At 42.7% G+C, this 18840-nt stretch overlaps 1 protein-coding gene across 1 annotated transcript in view; it reads right to left on the bottom strand.

Moving 5' to 3' along the window:
• The window catches only part of LOC306964918 (roundabout homolog 1-like), a 461783-nt gene that overhangs the window by 227441 nt on the left and 215502 nt on the right, over nucleotides 1-18840 (bottom strand). The window contains 1 exon segment of the mRNA XM_079559087.1: nucleotides 9012-9332. Coding sequence (XP_079415213.1) covers nucleotides 9012-9332 — 321 coding nt within the window.

Raw genomic sequence — 18840 nt, 5'->3', positions numbered from 1 at the left:
CTTTTGGGATTGTGCGGTTAATCCAGGGAACGAGTGTCTGAATGACGTGATGACAGCGGTGTGCCGGGAAGTCTAGTCTAAAATGGCGGCCGATATTCTACCATGTAGCGTGTCTGCTGTGTGACGTCGTGAGCGTGCGGAAGGCGTGTGTTGGTTTGCTTTGTTTTGCTCAGATGTGGGTGCTTTATGTCCAGGGTTCGGCAACAGTAAGTTTCAGTTCATCCAAAACCTCGCAGTCACAATTACTATGTCTTATTGATGAAGTAAATTGATGTAAAATAACTATCTTTACGTGCTTTACTGAAGAAAAAACAAACAAAAAACTATTTATGCACTTTTGCCGTGATCCAATACGTACAGGTGCTCGTCATGAAATTGGAATATCATGAAAAAGTGCATTTAATTCTGTAATTCAACTTAAAATGTGAAATTAATACATGACATAGACTCTTAACATGCAAAGTGACATATGTCAAGCCTTTTGTTTGTTATAATTTTGATGATTATGGCTTGCAGTCCATTTTCAAAGTATTCAAATTTTTCAGATTCAGATTTTTAATTTTGTTTTTTTACAAGCTGCACTGCAAAAAGTGAATATCAAGCATTGCCTTAAATGACTTGAATTGAGGAAATGTATCTTGTTTTGAGCAGTTTTCACTCATTTAGACACTTTTCCTGATCGGGCCAAGTTTACTTTGCTTGTTTGAGGACATTTCAGTTCTAAGGTAAATCTCGCTTGAAATAAGAAAGTCAAATTGCCAATGAGATACGACCAATTTTCTTACCCCATTGGCAAAGAAAATGACCTGAAATAAGGACGAAATGTATCGAAACGAGTCAGAAACATCTCAGAACAAGTGAAATAATCTGGGACAAATGCCCAACAACTTCTTAACTAGTCAAAACAACTAAAATTTGGATTATTGTGCTCAAATTGAGATGTTTATACTGATCTAGTTAATTACTTTTTGCAGTGTGAGCCATAATTATCAAAATGATAACAAATAAAGGCTTGACATATCTCACTTTGAATGGAATGAGTCTATCCTATATTAGTTTCACAGTTTAAGTTGAATGACAGAACTAAATGCACTTTTTCATGATGTTTCAATTATATGACAAGCACCTGTAACACAGTACTGAGGGCCCGATACGATATATTTGATTAAGTATTCCTTATTTTTCATTGTGACACATTGCAATGTCCAATAAGAAAGTGCAAGTCGAGTTTACAAATGTCTGAATTAAATAAGAACCAGTCTGATATGGAGTGATGGAAGCATTTTTAAAAGTCTGGCTCTTTTGTTAAAGGGATTATACAGGGTTTAAAAATGTTAACAGTGTGTTCCTTCGCCTACATGTTCCAGCCATGTCATAATGACCTGTTCACCACAACTGCATCTAAAATCCTGCACTGTCACTCAAAAAGGTGTTACTTTGGGTCTGCAGTGCTTAATATAGAAGGTGCAGTTACACGTATGACCTGAGGTGGCAGTAGTGAGTATGAAATGACCAACTTGCATTTATCAGCAAAGATAAGAAAACTATTTTTAAGTCAAAGACATTTCTATATTTATTTTTCTATAATTGACTTGAGTATCAAAAGTATTGCAATACATAGTTTCCAATAGTTGTGATATATTGCAATACAATATTTTGTCCCAGCCCTATTAGACAAATACTGTTGGAAATAATGAAATACAAGAGTGAAGTTATTGTTTTTGAAAATGAAGTCTTGAAATAATCTCCCGACCACCTTGAGGGTCTCACCTTCTTCTTTGGAACTCCTCTTTTAGACGATGGTGTCAAGATGAACAAGCAAGACAGGCCCAAACCGGCCCGGTGTTTGAAAGCAGGACCTTCTGTCGTGAATGGAGAGAAACACCCACCCGCCTTTCCCTGATGTTTAGCCGTGCAACTGCTAACATTGTTCATTTCAAAACAATATAGAACGCTAGTTTGCTACTATAAGCATAAATGGGCCATCTAAGTACTTCACACAAAACTTTCCTCACTTTTGTGTTTTTTGCTGATTCTCCACTGCACCGCTATATCGACCCTGAGGTGCCCAAAAGAATTCCTCAATCCTGCGAGCCGTGCTGACCAATCCCTCTTTTGTGCAGGCCATCCCCGCTTCTTTTCACGCCGCATTCTACGGCCCGCACCGGGGAGCGCGGTCCTGGAAACTCCTCGACAAACCGGTCGCTGCGCATTCTCGACAGCAGATGAAGAGGTCTCGGCGAGCTGCTCCGTGGAAGCGCTCGGCGGCGGTTACTGTGACAACATAATTACACGGAGTTAAGTATGGAGGGCCGAGCGACGCAGACGGGCCGAGGGGAGCGAGAGAGTGCGCCGGCTTGTCATTACGCCCGTTTGAAGCGCCGGCCGAGAGAGTTATCCCAAAGTTGACAGTGCTCGAACGCTGCTGTGTATTTTTGGTCTAACCGCTCTGCCAACTCCAGGTTCTGAACATAAAAACTCGTGCTGGAAATAAACACGTGAAACATTTGCAGCTATACTATACTATACACTTCTGGAAAATCATAGAAGTGCCTCACAAACCTGCTTGTGGACGGGACAGTGTTGAGATTTCACCTGATATTAAGGCCGTTCTTTTTGAAATCTATTGGATGACTCGCCAACAAATCCATGGTTTCATAAAAAACACTGGTCGAATGACAGAGAACACTTCAAGTTTATGTTTTGTGCAGCAAAATCCAGGAAAGTGAAGTGGATTACTCAAACCGGCGTGAATGAAGCAGAATACTACTGAACGTGGAAACAAATGTTAACGACGAGTCACAGCAGGTGTTGCTGTAGATGACTGAAATAAATATGAGAACTGTTTCTGTCATTAGTTTCACACCAGAAATAAAGCCTTTTACGCAAAAAAATAATTAAAAATACATTTTCAGCAACGGAATGTAAATAATGGATAGACTCTGTCCATTATTTAGAGCCACGTTTAAATGTGTAGTCTTATTGTGTTGAAATATTAGTTACAAAGATCAGTTACATCACCTTGTTTTTTTTGCATTTCAAAGCAAAATAAAAAGGTACTTAAACTTGTAACAAGTTATTTAAAAAATCCTTCTGAAAAACCTTAAAAATATTTTTCCATACTGAGATATGTTCTTACCTGAGCTTAGACGAGTTGATGTGTACCTGTCTGCTCTTTGTGCGTGCCCTCAGTCACGCAAAACGACCAAAGATGTTGTTAGCATTTGGCCTCTCCTATAGCTCCAAACGGGGGTGAAGTTAGAAGCGACCACGCTCTTCCACGGGCACAAAGACCAGACGGGTACGCATCAACTCGTCTAAGCTCAGGTAAGAACATATGGAAGAACGATGGCCTGTTCCTTTAACATCTGCACATGGGCCCTGTGTGTATTTCTCCAGTCAATTCCCCTTATTCACCTTATTCCGCCCCGCCCACTTTTGCCACTTTTTTGCTTCCGGTCAAGAGCGAAGCCCGTTAATTTAAACGGAGAACGAGGGAAAATATTCTCCGCTCAAATCTGATGTTTAACGGATTGATTTGTGTAAAATGGCCAATGTTCATTTGCACCAACATGTCGACACTGCAGCGTTTCTCTGCATGGCCAAAAAATGTCTTTGTTTTGGTGTAGTGACTGATTTTATGTGGACTTCTCCAGCCCCATGTTAACTGATAGGAGAAAAGGGGCGGGCACAATTCATGGCGGCGCCCACGCGAGCCTCCGGAATAAGGTGAATAGCCGCTGCTGTCTCCCACAAAGGAAATGACCATATTTGGATTACAGTGTCATCTCCGTCGCCTTTCATGCTACACGACACGTGGATACCAAACTTGTCAGTATTTCTGAATGAATAAGCGTGGGGAAAACGGCCGGTGTGATGCGATGTTGTAGTTATTTCTGAGAAATCTCTGGCTCGCTCGTGACCAAATGTAAACGGTAAGTCTTTGTTTTGTTTTTTTACTCTGACATTAGAACTAAGACGTAAAGGGCTGAGTTCATCTCAACACTGACCACTGCGTGAAAAGGCGATTTTTTTCCCTGCCGTGTCTCGCCTTCAGAGACAGCAATAGAGTTTTTTCTTTGTTGAGGGGAACAAACTATATCTGCGGGGCATTTATCCAGCGCTTTTTTTCCCCCCCAGGTCAACAATGGACCAAGCGTCTGGAAATGCACTTAAAACGTTTGTGGGAAAAGCCTGTAAAACTGTAGACTGCTTTTTGCAATCCCTCAGATTTAAAGCTCCCATCGCTTTTCCACGGAGCAGCCAGTGTCCTACCAGACACGTAACCTCAGAGGACCCACAGCGAGCCTATAGATCCCCTTTTTTTATTTCTGCTGCTTAATTTAAAGTCCCTATCACTTTTCCACGGGGCCTTATCTAACCTTGGACGGGCCCGGAGCCTCTGTGGGAGTCCGTGGGGCTGCGTCTCGCTTCTCTACCCCTCCGTCCAGATAGGGTTACAGGGGGGTAGCTCCGCTGACAGCCCGGGGACATCTGAGCCCTCATATCCCGAGGAGAAGAGAGTGTGTAGATAATGTGTCCGCCCGGCTGACCTCTCCACAGCCACCGTCGCTTTAAAGAATCATGGGAACTAATTTGTCAACAGGGGTGAGTCATCTCCGAGGCTAAAAGGCTGTTTTCTCTGTAACGCGACTCTGGGATGGCCAAGTTTTTGCATAAATATCATGCATGTTTAATAGCAATCACGGTGTCATGGCAACGTAAACTCTGCAATCACAAAAGCGTTCGGAAAGATTTCATATACTTTGCCATCTCTTATCGCCTTTATAGGTTAGGCATATTTGGTTTTGAATACTTACAGAAACTATGAAGTATATTCTTTCAGTTGGACCGTATTTCCTCGTTGTCGGCCAATCACAGCCTGCTATGATTGGCTGCCTCTCAACCAATCACCTCACAACTACTTGACAGAATAAATGCACTCTCTCCCCTCTCCTTTCATCTCAAAGGGGACAGATGATATTGACAAATCAACTTTTTTTGTTACCATGCCAAAAACTCACACAGCTTTGAATTCACAAAAGTGTTTATTAAAGGTGTATTATGCAAAAAAGGGTTATATTTGTACATATTTGACCCAGCGGCCTTTATTTTACCTTTTTATTTGCATCACAGTCTATGATGCTCCAGGATCAACTGTTATAAAGGGGGGGTATTCTGCAAAATCGACTTTTTCAAGCTTTACATCATGTTATTATGTCATTCCCTCATTAAAAACATGCCTGAAGTGTTGCCTTGGCTCATTCACGTATTTTTTGAGTAATCTGTAAAAACTCTGATGGCGGCCATTTTAGGGATAGGTTTGCCTGAGTCCTCCTAGGAACGCCCCCACCTCCTGGAGACGCCTCCGAGCTTTCGTCACCAGCCGAGTAACCAACCACTGCTCCTCAGCAGAACCCCCTCCCCACTGATGCCACAGACAGCGTGTGGAGGGGGCGTGTCAGAAAGGCTCAGAGGTTCTTAAAGAGACAGAGGCCTATTTCAAGACATTCACTACAGCCATTTTGAGAGAGACATTTTATACAAGGCAGTTATTCTAATTTACTGCATTTACAGACCAACAGAAGGTTTGGTCATCATTGTAGTGTGATATAGACTGGTGCTATGTGATTGAAAAAAGCATAATACCCCCTCTTTAAGAGTTTCTGGTAGGTTTTCACTGCTGATGGATACTCTCACCAGAAAGCCTACAAAACCATTGATCCTGGAAAGTTGTAGAGGCCACCGTGATGGAAAGTAAAGGCGGCATGATAATCACTCATACAACCATTGAGTCACAAAATTGTCAATGACAACACATAAAAGTTGCACAATGCACCTTTAAGGCACCATCGATTTTCTATTTAAAACAGAAAATGTCCACAGTAGTCTACAGACGGCACAAAAACAAAACGACGAGATGCAAACCAACACGGTCCTTGGTGATAAAGTGTCAATTCCGTGTACGCCGAAAGGATTTCAATGACTTATAAAACGTAACACACTAACGCTGAAGTGCCCGAAAGCTCCAAAGCCAAAATTGTGCAGGATATGTCCACTCCGTGTTCACTGTCTGCGGTCCAACTCAGTGCAACAAAGCCATGCCAAAGTGCTGAACGACGGAGTGAAGAAAATCAATTTAGGTCGAGCGAGGCCGGCCGTGGAGACTTGAAAGAGTCTGCAGCCCGGGATAAATATTTAGACTCCGAAACAGCCCGAACCGCAGGAGAAAAGAAGTTGTTCTGCTTGTGTTTATCCCCAGATCCTTTGGTCAGAGTGAAAACCTGCGGAAAGCCAAACCAGCCCCAGGTTTGTCACAGCGAACCCACAACTACGGCGGAGACTGCACAAACGGAACGACTACAAACGCTTCAAAGGATCTATAAATGGATCAAGACACACAAGGACAATTTTTGAAAATCGCTACTAAATAAATAAAGGGGTAAAGTGATGAAAAGGGATAAAAGCAACATCTCAAATGAGTCAGCGGAGAGTATAACAGCTTTACTAGGACTTTAAGTTGGAAGGAGGGGTTAGAATATCATTTGGTGAAAACATAACAAACATACTGTGAAACTTCTTGGACATATTAGCATGTTTTAGCAATAAGCCATTAAAAAACATTTCTAAACAAAGAGAAAATTACAAGCAAATGAGTATCTGAGATCATGTAGACTAAGGACATCTAAAATTAAGATTGTATTAGTTAGAAGTATTGTGACTTGTATTGTGGTGGAAAGTATGTTTCTATCAAGTTAATCATTGCGCCTATAGTGACATAATTCCAATCTTGTCAGAAAGCACTACATAAATGTAAGTGTTTCCTTGCTTTCTTGCTCCATACCGTAATGCTGGATAGGGCTTACTCACTAACGCTTTGACAAGTCTAACCCACTTCAAAGCCGTTCTGCTCGGGCCTGAGCGAAGCGCAGAAAACGGGGAATCCGCACTGGCGAGAGCGGGCTTCATTAAAAGGATGACTTAAGAAGGGCGCAACTCTCGCATTCCTTTTCATATAAAACCTCATATCTATCTCTCTGACACGCAGCCCAAAGAGGGTCAAAACAGAGGGGCCTTTGTTCCCTTTGTGGCTCCTGACCACCTACGGAGGGGCCCTATAGAGGAGCGCTCACCCCGGGATGATCGGCCCTCCCCGCCCACCACCAACCCCCCCCCCCCCCCGCGGCTCCTCGGGCCTGGGGAGGACCAAACACATCCTATTGCCATCTCCTCAAAGATTATTCAAACCAATGAGCACATTCACGGGGGAACAGTGGAAATGGCAAACTGGAGCAGCCATTCAGCCACATTCCACGGCAACAAAGTCTCAAAGCAGACCGTTTCCCAACAGATCAGAGACACATCTGAGTAATATCTGCACCATATCGTACTTTATCTACTTTTTATGGTCTATTCTAATCTTATCGTATTTTTTATACAATATTTTCCTATTGTTTATATTTCGGCCCCTTAAGATATCTTATCTTATTACGACAGAGGTATATACCATTTCCGCACATTGTCACCGGCCTACTATCTGTTAAAACATCTCAGCAACTAGCAAGATTCTTACACACAGTCAATGAAATACAAATACATAATAGTGCACAAAACACACTTCTAGGTTAAACTGTGAGAACCGAAGATGTCCAAAACCGGACTGATTTGATGTAAACAATAGCGGGACTAAGCTACAACCTTGAGGTACTCCATTCTGAGTTGCCTTTTTTGTTACAAATGAATGCCTACTCTGTTATAGCCTCCAACATAATGCATTTCCATTTGCAGTACAAAAGTTGACAAAGCATAGCACCTCTACTGACCCAAGAACGACCAATAGCTTCTAGGCAACAATACCGGAACCAAGCTACAACCTTGAGGTACGTTTTTCAAATGTAGTGTATTTTCACGTGCAGAACCAAAAAATATGGCTAAAATGACCCAGATTTTAAACAGTAACAGCTTTTATGATGTTTAGCCGATCTTAATTCACCCAAGAACACCCTAAAGCCAGCTTCTAGGTATTTACTCAAAGCAATGATCTCACTCTGAATGGAAACTGACACTAAACCGGAGAATGTATTCAGCCACATTCATATGCGCACAGTCAGCCACAGCAGCCTCCACGGCGGGAGGATCAAAACCAGTGATGGATTCACAACACAGACCAGGCTTCCACACACCACGAGCTCCAGATCAATAATATGGACGTTTGCTTGATGTTAATGTATCACTTTGCATTTCAAAGTCACAGTTTGGTTAACATAACAATAGCCAGATTAACGGTAAAATGATCCAAAAGCAATGGTTATTAGCCGGAGATCTAGGACCAGATGGGGTTATGGTCTTGCACAGTTTTGAAAAAGAAAGTATTTTGTATTTTAGAATATATCTATATTACTACTTTTTCAACTATTATTTAGCCTCTGACTCTTAACTTGTGTGTTAAAAAGAAGTGGTGCAAGGCCGCTACCTTGAGGCAAGCCACTTCTGTATACTAAACATATCAATTTATTTAACCACTTTGTATCGGGTCCAAATAAAAAAGGAATATTGTAATTGTGTGGTAAGAATCTTAATTTTTGCAATAGTATATTTGAGATATTTGGATGACATCATTCTGCTGGAATTCACCTACGAATAGGTTGAGGTTTGTGTGATATTATAGAATTCCAAAAAGCCTGTAGCTTTACATTGAGGAGGAGGACAGGCACAAATCTGATGAAGATGTTTTCTCCAAGTTTATGGTTAATACTTTCAACATCTTTTTTGTCAGCAAAAACTGAAACATATTTTTTCCCTGAAATTGTCTAAATTGTTATTTACTTCAAATGTATGGATTCAATCAAACACAAAGATTTTTCAAATGTCAATGTTTGTGTGTTTTTTTCTATTTTGATTGTTTTTTTCAACCGTTAATCTCATATAGACTTGAAAATGACACAAAATGTGAAATCTGAGAAGCCAGGGCCGCTTTGTGAAACCACCCGAAAGAGTCGTGCACCACTTACGGGCCACTTCCAGCGACGCGTTGTGACTGACCGCCTCCCCCAGGTAATTCCGAGCCACGCACACGTAAGATCCCTCGTCCGGTTTGCTCCTGCGGCCGTGCACGATTCGAAGGAAGAACAGAGATCCGCTCGGCAGCAGCATCTTCTGGGAGCGCGGGTTATCCGTCTCCACGCGCTCCCCGTCCTTGTACCATTCCACAGTGGGCGTGGGCCGTCCCTCAGCCTTGCAATTCAGAGTGGCCGGTTCACCCTTGGAGACGATCAGGTCAGACGGGTGCTCCACGATTCGGGGCGGCGTGTCCTCCTGGCGCAGTCGGGACCCTGGAAGAAAAGGCAACAAAAGTTAGTGCGCTATGGAATTTATAAATGACTCCCACTGAGATGTTGACAAATAAAGTAAAGCATTCAAAAAAGACCAACATGTTCAGTGACACTTCAATGAGACTAGGCTGCCAGGATTCGAACCACTGACCTTTGGATTCGAGGACAAATACGGCCACAAACTGAGCCACTGTCGCCAAAGAACACAACATGGATTCATAAACGAAGAATGATTCATGGCTTAACTTGGATGAGCAATTTCCTTTTCATTGTTAGAGAGTCTATAACAAAGATGCGTAAAGAACTGTAAAGAAAAGGCTATTTGTCGACCAAAAAATAAATGAACAAATAAAAAAACACAGTCTTCTTGTCTGCTCACCCTTCTCTGATCAAATAAAAAAGGTAGGAAAGGCCTGAATATGACGCTGGGTAGATAGAGGATATGAAAAAGATGGAAGATAACCACCTCCAGAGGACGCCCTGGGAATTCATAAGGAGCGAACCATAAGGTCACCGTGTGCCAACAGCTAATAAGTTACGCCCAGTCAGCTGTTACTATCAACTCTTGCATTGTGTTTCTGGTGGAGAAGCGCAAAATGGCATCAAATTAATCATTTTTCCCCCAAAAAAATGAACAAATGAAATAGCCATGTCTCAGGAAATCAAATATCTTGTAATAAAGCTGAGATTTACACAGCATTTCAGACAAGAATAATGTGGTGCAACTTGAAATATGTTATTATGCCCATGAGCAACAAAGCTAACCCACATTATTCCCATTCTGACTTGGGGATAATGAGGATTCTGGTATCCAATAAATAGTCAATCAATCAATCAATCTACAATTTTGTTATACAAGGGGCATATTACGCTTTTGGTGATCATTACAAACACGTGATACTAATAAATAAATACTTACTAATCCCTATACCTGATATTTTGATGACAAACAATGAAAGAGGAAGGGTTAGGCAACGTCAGGCAAAAAAAAAATTGGGAACAATATTAACAAAGGAAAAGATTGGGTGAAATGTGACAAACTCTGGGCAAGAAATTTAAAAAATGGGGGAAAAAATTAGATTTGAGCTGAAAGAAGAAAGTCCCTTCCTTTAAAGTTGTCCCTGGACTAACAGCATCAAAGCCTGTTTTTTTCTTCTTCTCGGTACCTGCTTTAGATATCAGTAGAACCTAAACCTTTTTCCCCCGATACCAGACTGGTATAGTTTGATGGTATGGCCATGATCATGTACAGACAACGCCGGCATTTGTAGAAAATGTTGCTTTACTTGGAGCTAAAATTGGCACCTTTGGACTTTTTACAATGAAGAAAATCGTCCCTCCGCCAAGCAAACTTGCCTGCCCTCGCCCTAAATGAACGTTAGTCCCTCTCGGTGTCTGCAAAGGAGAGCTGAGCCGTGCTATGGATTGGGAGCCTGGACGGGAGGTCGGCGGAGAACGTTCTGGTTACGCTGTGGGAAGAGCTTGGGGTGAAATGCTGGAACAATGTACGAAAAAAAGCAAGGCCAGGACCATGGCACCTGAACATTACTCCAGGTATGTTTTTGATGAGGAAACAACTTTCTCATCTCTATTAAAAAAGTCGATATTGCGTAATGTCCCACTTCAGCAGTCAGCACGTTTGAGCCGACTTCGCTGGCGATGTGGGTCCACTGTGCAACCGCTCTGAACTGAGCAGAAGGAATCCCAGCGTCGGCCTTTGGAGCCCATTCAGCCGCCAATTAAAAGCAGCCTGCTCTAATTGGAGGCACGGGCCCGCAATTAATTCACCCCGCGACGAAGCCGGCAGAGTGGCTGGCTTTTGGGTTGCCCCCTGCCCCTCCCCTCCCCCGCTCGCACGCTTCTCGGTCGGCCGCGGTGCTGAGACGGCAGCTTCCCTCGCCTGGTCTCGTCAGCGTAATTAGTTGACAGCTCGGCGGGAAGATGGATCACTCGCATGCATATGTGTGCTGCGGTCAATGGAGAATAATTAATCGGTGCCATCGGAGAGCGCGCGGATCGGAGGGCTTGTGGCGTGATGAAGAGGGTACAACTAGCGTGGGCCGCGGACACGTGCTAACTCCACACGCATTAGCGGCCAGGGCGGAGAGTCGCCGGCTTCCTGGAACTCAAGGAGCCGGCCCAAACTGAAGGGACGGAGCCACGAACATGCTCTCAGCAGATGTGTTGTTTCCTGCTTTATCCAGGTGAAATAAGGAGGGGAAAAAATGGATGATTGAAAAAGTTTATGCCTACCTTTGGAGCACTAACGTTAGCATTAGCACGGCTCTAGCACCAATTATTCAGACTATTACATATTAAGGTCAAAAAGTTCATATTGTGTTAAGTTGAACCTTTATGTTTTCCGCACACATCTGTTATTTTTCAGTGACTCACAGACTATGGTCAGCACATTATTGGACATGTGTGCTAGCCAAAGATGCTAATCACCAGGGCCGGTCCTGGGTAAGACAGGCCCCACCCAAATATGGCTTTCCACATCTTTGCTTTAGGCTATAGGCCTGTCACGATAACAGAATGGGAAGCTTGATATATTGAGCCACAAAAAGATTGCGATAAATGATATAACTGAAGACTATAAAGCAAAAAAAATGACAGTGAAGCTTTGTTTGAAAAGTACTTCATCTTAAAATATCCCATAGAAATGTGACAAAAAATGTAAATGGATGCACTGACGATAAATACTGAGCCCAAAAATGTTAAAATGTTGTGTTTATCCGTCATTTATTGAACAATAAAGCCAGTATCGTGACAGCCCTATTTGGCAAACATTCTTTGTCTAAAAGTCTAAAACTATTATTATTTTTAAATACACAACATGTGCATCATCAGAAAACGCTCCCACAACAGTTTTACTGAAGGATCCACAACTTCTGACGTGAATGTTTACACATTTTCACAGTGTTGGACACAAAACAGTGCCAGTTTCCATTATGTTGCAGTCTAAAGGTATGTGTGAAAGTCGGCCATGTTGGAGATGGCGGGGGCATTCATAGAGTCCTGCAGATGGCCCTGGTGTCCGCCTGGGTTGCCTATGCCCACGGCCATTCTGTGTTGCCTGCTACGATCTACTTCTAGGCCTTCTCCACCAAACTGATCATAATGTCAATAGCTTCTTGTCTTCATCCAGATAACACTGATATGAATGGAGACTTCTCACCAGTGGAAGTCAATCTTTTTCTAAACATCTGTTTGAATATCTTCAAGATCCTTAGATGATTTCGATCCCACTCCAATCAAAATCAAGTTAAAATCAAGTTTTCTTAATACAAGCAATTTGAACTTATTTGTATTTTGATATGAATACACTAAAGCAGGGCCGAATTCAAATTGGTTTTATTACAAGAAAAGTCTAAAGTCTGAGCTTTTATCACTCATTGATCATTTCTTACAGATCTTGTACCATGAATAACTCAATGTACCGTCTAACACAGTGGTTCCCAACCTTTTTTTCCCATGTACCCCTCGAGGCATTCATTTATACTCAGAGTACCCTCAACCTCGAGGACCCTGTCAGAAAGTGAACAATTCAATATAGATCTGATTAGATTCAGTATTTATTTTTATACTGTGTAATGTTCAAAATACAGCTAAAACACTGTCAAAGTCAAATCTTTAAAGGGGCTAGATGCAAGTTTGCCATTTTATACTCACCACTGCCACCTCAGGTCTTATGTGTAACTGCACCTTCTATATTAAGCTCGTGCATGACGGCACTTTGGACCCGAAGTCACACCTTTCTGAGTGACAGTGCAGGATTTTAGAGGCAGTTGTGGTGAACAGGTCTGAGCTCATTCTACACATAGGACATGGAGGAACATGTAGGGGGAGGAAAATACTTAATTTTAACATTTTTAAACTCCGTATAGTCTCCTTTAAGTGAAAAACGTCCTTCAATCTAACTTTTGTGTGAAAGTAATTTTTAAATTCCTCTAATTTTCACTTAAAAAAAAAAAGTCTCCCCTGCCAAGTGCTCAACCCTGGTCTAACCTACAGTGCGACGTGACAAAAATGCAGACATAAATACATAATCATGAATCTCTTTCGTAAGAACCACGTACGGTCCTCAACTAATGACAGAAACATCTTTCACACAACATTCAGACTTCCCATATCCGTCATATTTACCATATCCCGAACACATGCGTAGAAGCCACACATGCTAACGCTAATTTAAGCCAGTCTTTTGGGCGGGTAGTCATTAGCCGCTCAAACGCCGTAGCGCGCACTGCCAGTTCTACCACGAGCTGCAGCTCCCGACCGCCGCTACCAACGCCCATGAGCAGCAACGGGAGGAAACCCAGTATGTTTTATTAAAGAGCGCTTTGAAGGGTCCGGGCGCGGGCTTCTTCTGGGCCTGTTCCCCTCGCTCTGTCTCCAGTGAAGGCTCGTCTCTAATTTGAGCGGGCCCGAAGTGTTGCTCCTCTTTCATGGGGCCGTATTAAGTATTCAGGAGGCGCTCACTGCGAGCTGGGAGAGAGGACAGAGCTGTGTGTTTGATCACAGAAGGTTTGCTCCACTTTATTAAAGCAAATATGTTCAGCAGAGCGGGCTGAGGGGGAGATTAGATTAGGAGCTGCTCCGTGGTTACATTAACACTCTATGAAATGGTATTAAGGCGAGACGCTGCAGGTGAATGAGGGGGATAAATAAATTAGAGATATCATTTTGAAACCTTTGCTGGAGATTGCTGACACATATATGAGGAGAATGTAGAGCTAATTTAATTTTGTTTTCAGGTGAAATTAAGGCATTTTATGGATAAACATGGCCAACATATAGAAATAATTCAATATATGGTTTTATTTGTTTAAGTAAGACACTTTTTTTTTCTGTGTTTTTGTTGGTGGATGGAAGTGTGTGCTAAACCTGCCTTTTCACCCCAGTGTTGTAGCTACTTCCTGGATATCTCTGTCTCGCAAGCTACAAAACAGCATAGAATAAGACTATATCCACACGAAGACAAAGCGCTTATATTTTCAGAAACTTTCTTTGTAACCATGAAGCAGCTCAGTAAATGTGTGCGTCCACATGGGTCGACTCAGGTCTGTGAAAACGGCACAATTCATCTTCCAGGCCTGTGTGAGGCGCTGTGACGCTAACACAGATAATAGAACAAGATGTAGAGGCGCATGTGCAGTAAACTTGGAAAGTGGAATGAAAAGTGGAATGTAAACAGTGAAAATGAAACTGATTCAAGGATTTACGATCTACAGAAGAGACGAGGAGGAGAGTTTATTCTTCAGACGTGACGGGACTAAAGCAGAAAACCCTGTCAGTGACTTTTACTGTCAGTCCAGAAACACAGACTGACTCGTGTTTTTCTACTTGTCACCTGTGGCTTGTGGACGGCAGTGGAGCAAAGAGGAGCGGAGTCAAACCATCATAGATCCATGAGTAAAACTCATTATAAGGTCAGTAGATTATGGATAACAGGCTGTGATGTCATCGTTTTAGTAAAGGTTGGGGAGACGTCGTAACAACGAAGCCACGTAAACGGCGTTTTGAGATCTTTCCACTCTGGGACCTAGTTTGGAAAATGTTTGTTTACAGACCCTGAAAACGGCGTATGGACGATACACTGGATTGATAAAATATCTTTGTGTTTGGTCCTCAGCTTGACTTCGTATTCGTATTTTGTATGTTATGTTATGAAGAAGTATACTTAACTGAATGTAAATCTTTTGTCATAATTTTGACCGAATAAACTGAAACTGAAACTGTATGGACAGGGTCTACGCATCGCAAAGGGTGAGTTTGGTCTTTTAAAGGGAGGACACTAAAAATCTCAACAGATGGTTCCTCGCCATCACTGCTAAAAAGAGTCTCTTCAAGATGGTTTGAAAGGAAGTTAGCAAACAGAAAACGATATATAACCCAGGTGACCTCCCGCTGGCTCTCCTCAGGACGGTGAAGTGGGCGGTGGCACACAACAATGCACGGGTATGAAAACTGCTCCAGTCTTCAGGCAAACATTACCAAACTCTACTTCCATCAAACTACATCCGGGAAAATGAATATTCTTTCACCATCCAGCGGAAAGTCAGTCCTTTGAGAGAGATTTTGGATGAAGCGTTGACAGTTTTTTGATTGGATTTTAGAAAGTTTTCATAAGTGCCCCCAAAATATCTATTGATGACACGGCATAATTCAAATAACTCACACACTAAGATAAGCAAAGGTCACATTCAGCAAGTCCAAAAGATCGCAGTTGTTTGTTCTAGATCATGAAATGTACAATACTGTGGAGAACGTATTGAAGATAACGGCGGCGTGATGAATCCCCTGTCACCCGGAGCATGGAGCAGGTCTGTAGAAGAACAGCAGGCGGGGCGTGTATCACTTCCATTGGTGAGCGAGCCCTTTGTGCGTCAGTGTGTACGACATGATCAGGGAGCGGCTCCGTTACACTCTGACACCACTCGGTCATGTCACTTCAGCTCTTAAACCCGGCCTTTTCTTGCAAATCTGCTTGTTTTAACGGTTGCCTGTTCACTTTGGTCGTTTCTTCTTCTACTGCGGGAGTGCTGTCGGTTATACATCGACTCACGAAGCTCTTGATTCATCGCTTAAAATGTATAATCCATCAAAACAAAACATCATCGTCTATGTGTTTCTTGATTCTGCAGCTTTTCCCTTTGTCTGAGTAACACCTTTGATGTTGGTTTTCAAATGTTTCTGAGCTCCAGCCTGTTCATAGTCTGAGCAGAACAATGAGGTCTGCAAACAAACGACTGTGAGATGTTGCAGGAGCGGATCCTACTTTGGAAAGATCTACCTTCACATAATTTGAGTAACTTGGTAGTTTAAGGACTTATGAAACCTTGGCGTTAATTCAACCTGGGAGACTAGTTTCAGCATGAACGACCTCCAGCCAATGATCGCTTCCGTGAGGGCCACACCTCCACCTCAGCCCATCAGCGTAACAGCCGCACCTCCGTAGTAGCCAATCACCGCCCTCGGTCCCGCTTTTAAGCCCCAGCAATCATGGTTCGTTCGCTTCCCAGCTGCGTTGTGACCCGCCTCCACCCCATTTCCGCCTCTTCCGTCCACGGCTTCTCCCTGCTGCATCTTCACGGGTCTTCCATACCACCACCGGTGTCCAGGCTCTGGGGAAGACATCCCTAACTCCAACCTGTCCAACCACACATACAGGGTCTGATCGCCAAAACTAATATACATGTCAATAAATCTCCCTAATCGCTGCTTTTGTGTGTTTGAGTCTATCCAGGTTGAGTTAAATCATACTTGTCTGCACTGGCTTTCAACACAAACTGAGCTGGATGTTGTTTTATCTTTATATCTCTAACTTTTGCATTTTATATTGTGAATTCCAGTCATTTTAACTCCAATGGTTGTTCAGCTTTCTGCAGCTTGCCCCCTGCCCCTCTTCCTCTTCTCTCAGCCGGAGAGTCCCAGATGAGCTTCCTCCTCCGCCAGATCGATCAGCGCCTCGGGCTAACTCCTCTCCGTGCTCTCCCTCTCTCATTCATCTGCCCATGTTAAACTGAGCGAGCCTTCATTAAAACATCGCACTTCTACAAGAGACTCTGTATCAAAGCTGGACCAAACAACAGTACGATCTCTGAAACTTTGAAATGACCCCATGTGAATTGATTGTGAAGAAAATAAGGCAGCAGGACTCTGGTGGTGCTGAGGAGTCTTTTGTGCTTCATCTGATCATTCTTGGAGGTATAGAAAGAGTTAGTGCTGACCTTTACAGCTCAGCGACTGATTCTGGAGGTTGTCCACCAACCAGCAGCTGAAGGAAATCTCGTGTGCATCCCACATACACTGCTCTGAATTAGGGCTGGACAGTCGATCCAATTTGATTCCAATTGTGATCCCGTCGCAGAAATAAACATGTGGAACTGGGCAGCAGGAAGCGCCCGCGTGTTGACAAAGTGACAGACACGAGCCAAGCAAGAGCGTCCCGTGAGTGTGTGGTTGGAGAAGCTTGGAGAGCGTTTGGTTTTGAAGTCCACAATTGTTAGTCAAGTGCAGTACATACATAAAAGTACTTCATAATGCGAGCTATAGCTAACAACAAAAAGCACCCTCATCTCTCATGTCAGCCTTTGAGAATCACCCACCTCAAGGTTAACCTGCTCCCTTCACAGACAGACACCCCCCCGACACAGCGTCCAAATCTCATTCATTTTGGTACATTTTCTAAGATTTCTCGACTGCTCTCGCAAAAAAAACCAAAAAAACAAGGTCATCCGCATTTCCATTTCTCTCCCCGAGGCTCAGACGCAACATTAAAACCATATCTCCCAGCGTCGTATCGATCCATCCCCGTCTCTCGGATAAACAAGTGGGATCATGCAACAGGAGCAGATGCAGAGAGCGCATGTATAATTCAGCACGCTCATGCGGAAAGACGTGCATATATAGACATGTGTTAATAACACAGCCATGTATAGGCAGCACGCCTTTATTATTTATGATCTATTGATTTGAAACACAATTCCTTCTCGTAGAGCACTTTGAATGACTTTGTGTAAGATCTGAGCAATACAAATAAATAATATATCAGGAGAAGCAGTAGTTGGCACTCTCCAAATCTCAACTTCCGTCAAGTCTTTTCAATCGTCAAGTCAGCAGGAAATATGAGATGAAAAAGTGGCCGCCCCTCATGTCGCTCAGCCCTAGTGCTGGTATTTTTTATTTTATTTTTTTTACATATATAGGTCACACTTGTCTATAAGCTATAGGTGTTCATGTTGTAACAGGAGATCTTTACACAGAACGATGGTAAACGAAAACCTTTATTTAATGCCATTCGCCATTTTAATGCCAAACGCTATATTTTTTTAATGCCACAAATGCAAAAAATCTTGGAATATATTTTTTGGGAGGTTTTCAATCTTTTGCATGCTATTAATATATGCAGCTGATAAACTGAAATTCCTGACTCGCATTGTATCGAATATTTCATTTCAAATCATTTGTAAACATTCAACAGATGAATGGGGGGAGATTTTGCCAATCAAAACCATAATGGACACAACGGGAAACTTTTGATTTATCGCCAATTGGAATGCAATTGAATGTTTTGTAATGACCTTTAAAGGGGCTATACAGAGTTTAAAAATGTTAAAATTATGTATTTTCCTCTCCCTACATGTTCCTCCATGTCCTAATGTGTAGAATGAGCTCAGACCTGCCTCTAAAATCCTGCACTGTCACTCAGAAAGGTGTTAATTCGGGTCTGAAGTGCCGTCATGCACGAGCGTAATATAGAAGGTGCAGTTACATGTATGACCTGAGGTGGCAGTAGACTCACTACCGCATAAAATGGCGAACTTACATCTAGCCCCTTTAAAGGAACAGGTCACCATTTTTCAATACTGAGATATGTTCTTACTTGAGCTTGGACGAGTTGATACGTACCTGTCTGGTCTTTGCATGTGCGCTCGGTCAGGCACAACGACCCAAAAATGTTAGCATTTGGCAGCATATTCTTATAGCTCCATACGGGGGGTGA

The sequence above is a fragment of the Gobius niger genome, assembly GCF_951799975.1.
Source record: "Gobius niger genome assembly, chromosome: 1".
NCBI classification, from domain to species: domain Eukaryota; kingdom Metazoa; phylum Chordata; class Actinopteri; order Gobiiformes; family Gobiidae; genus Gobius; species Gobius niger.
This window is presented reverse-complemented; position numbering and strand designations above follow the sequence as displayed.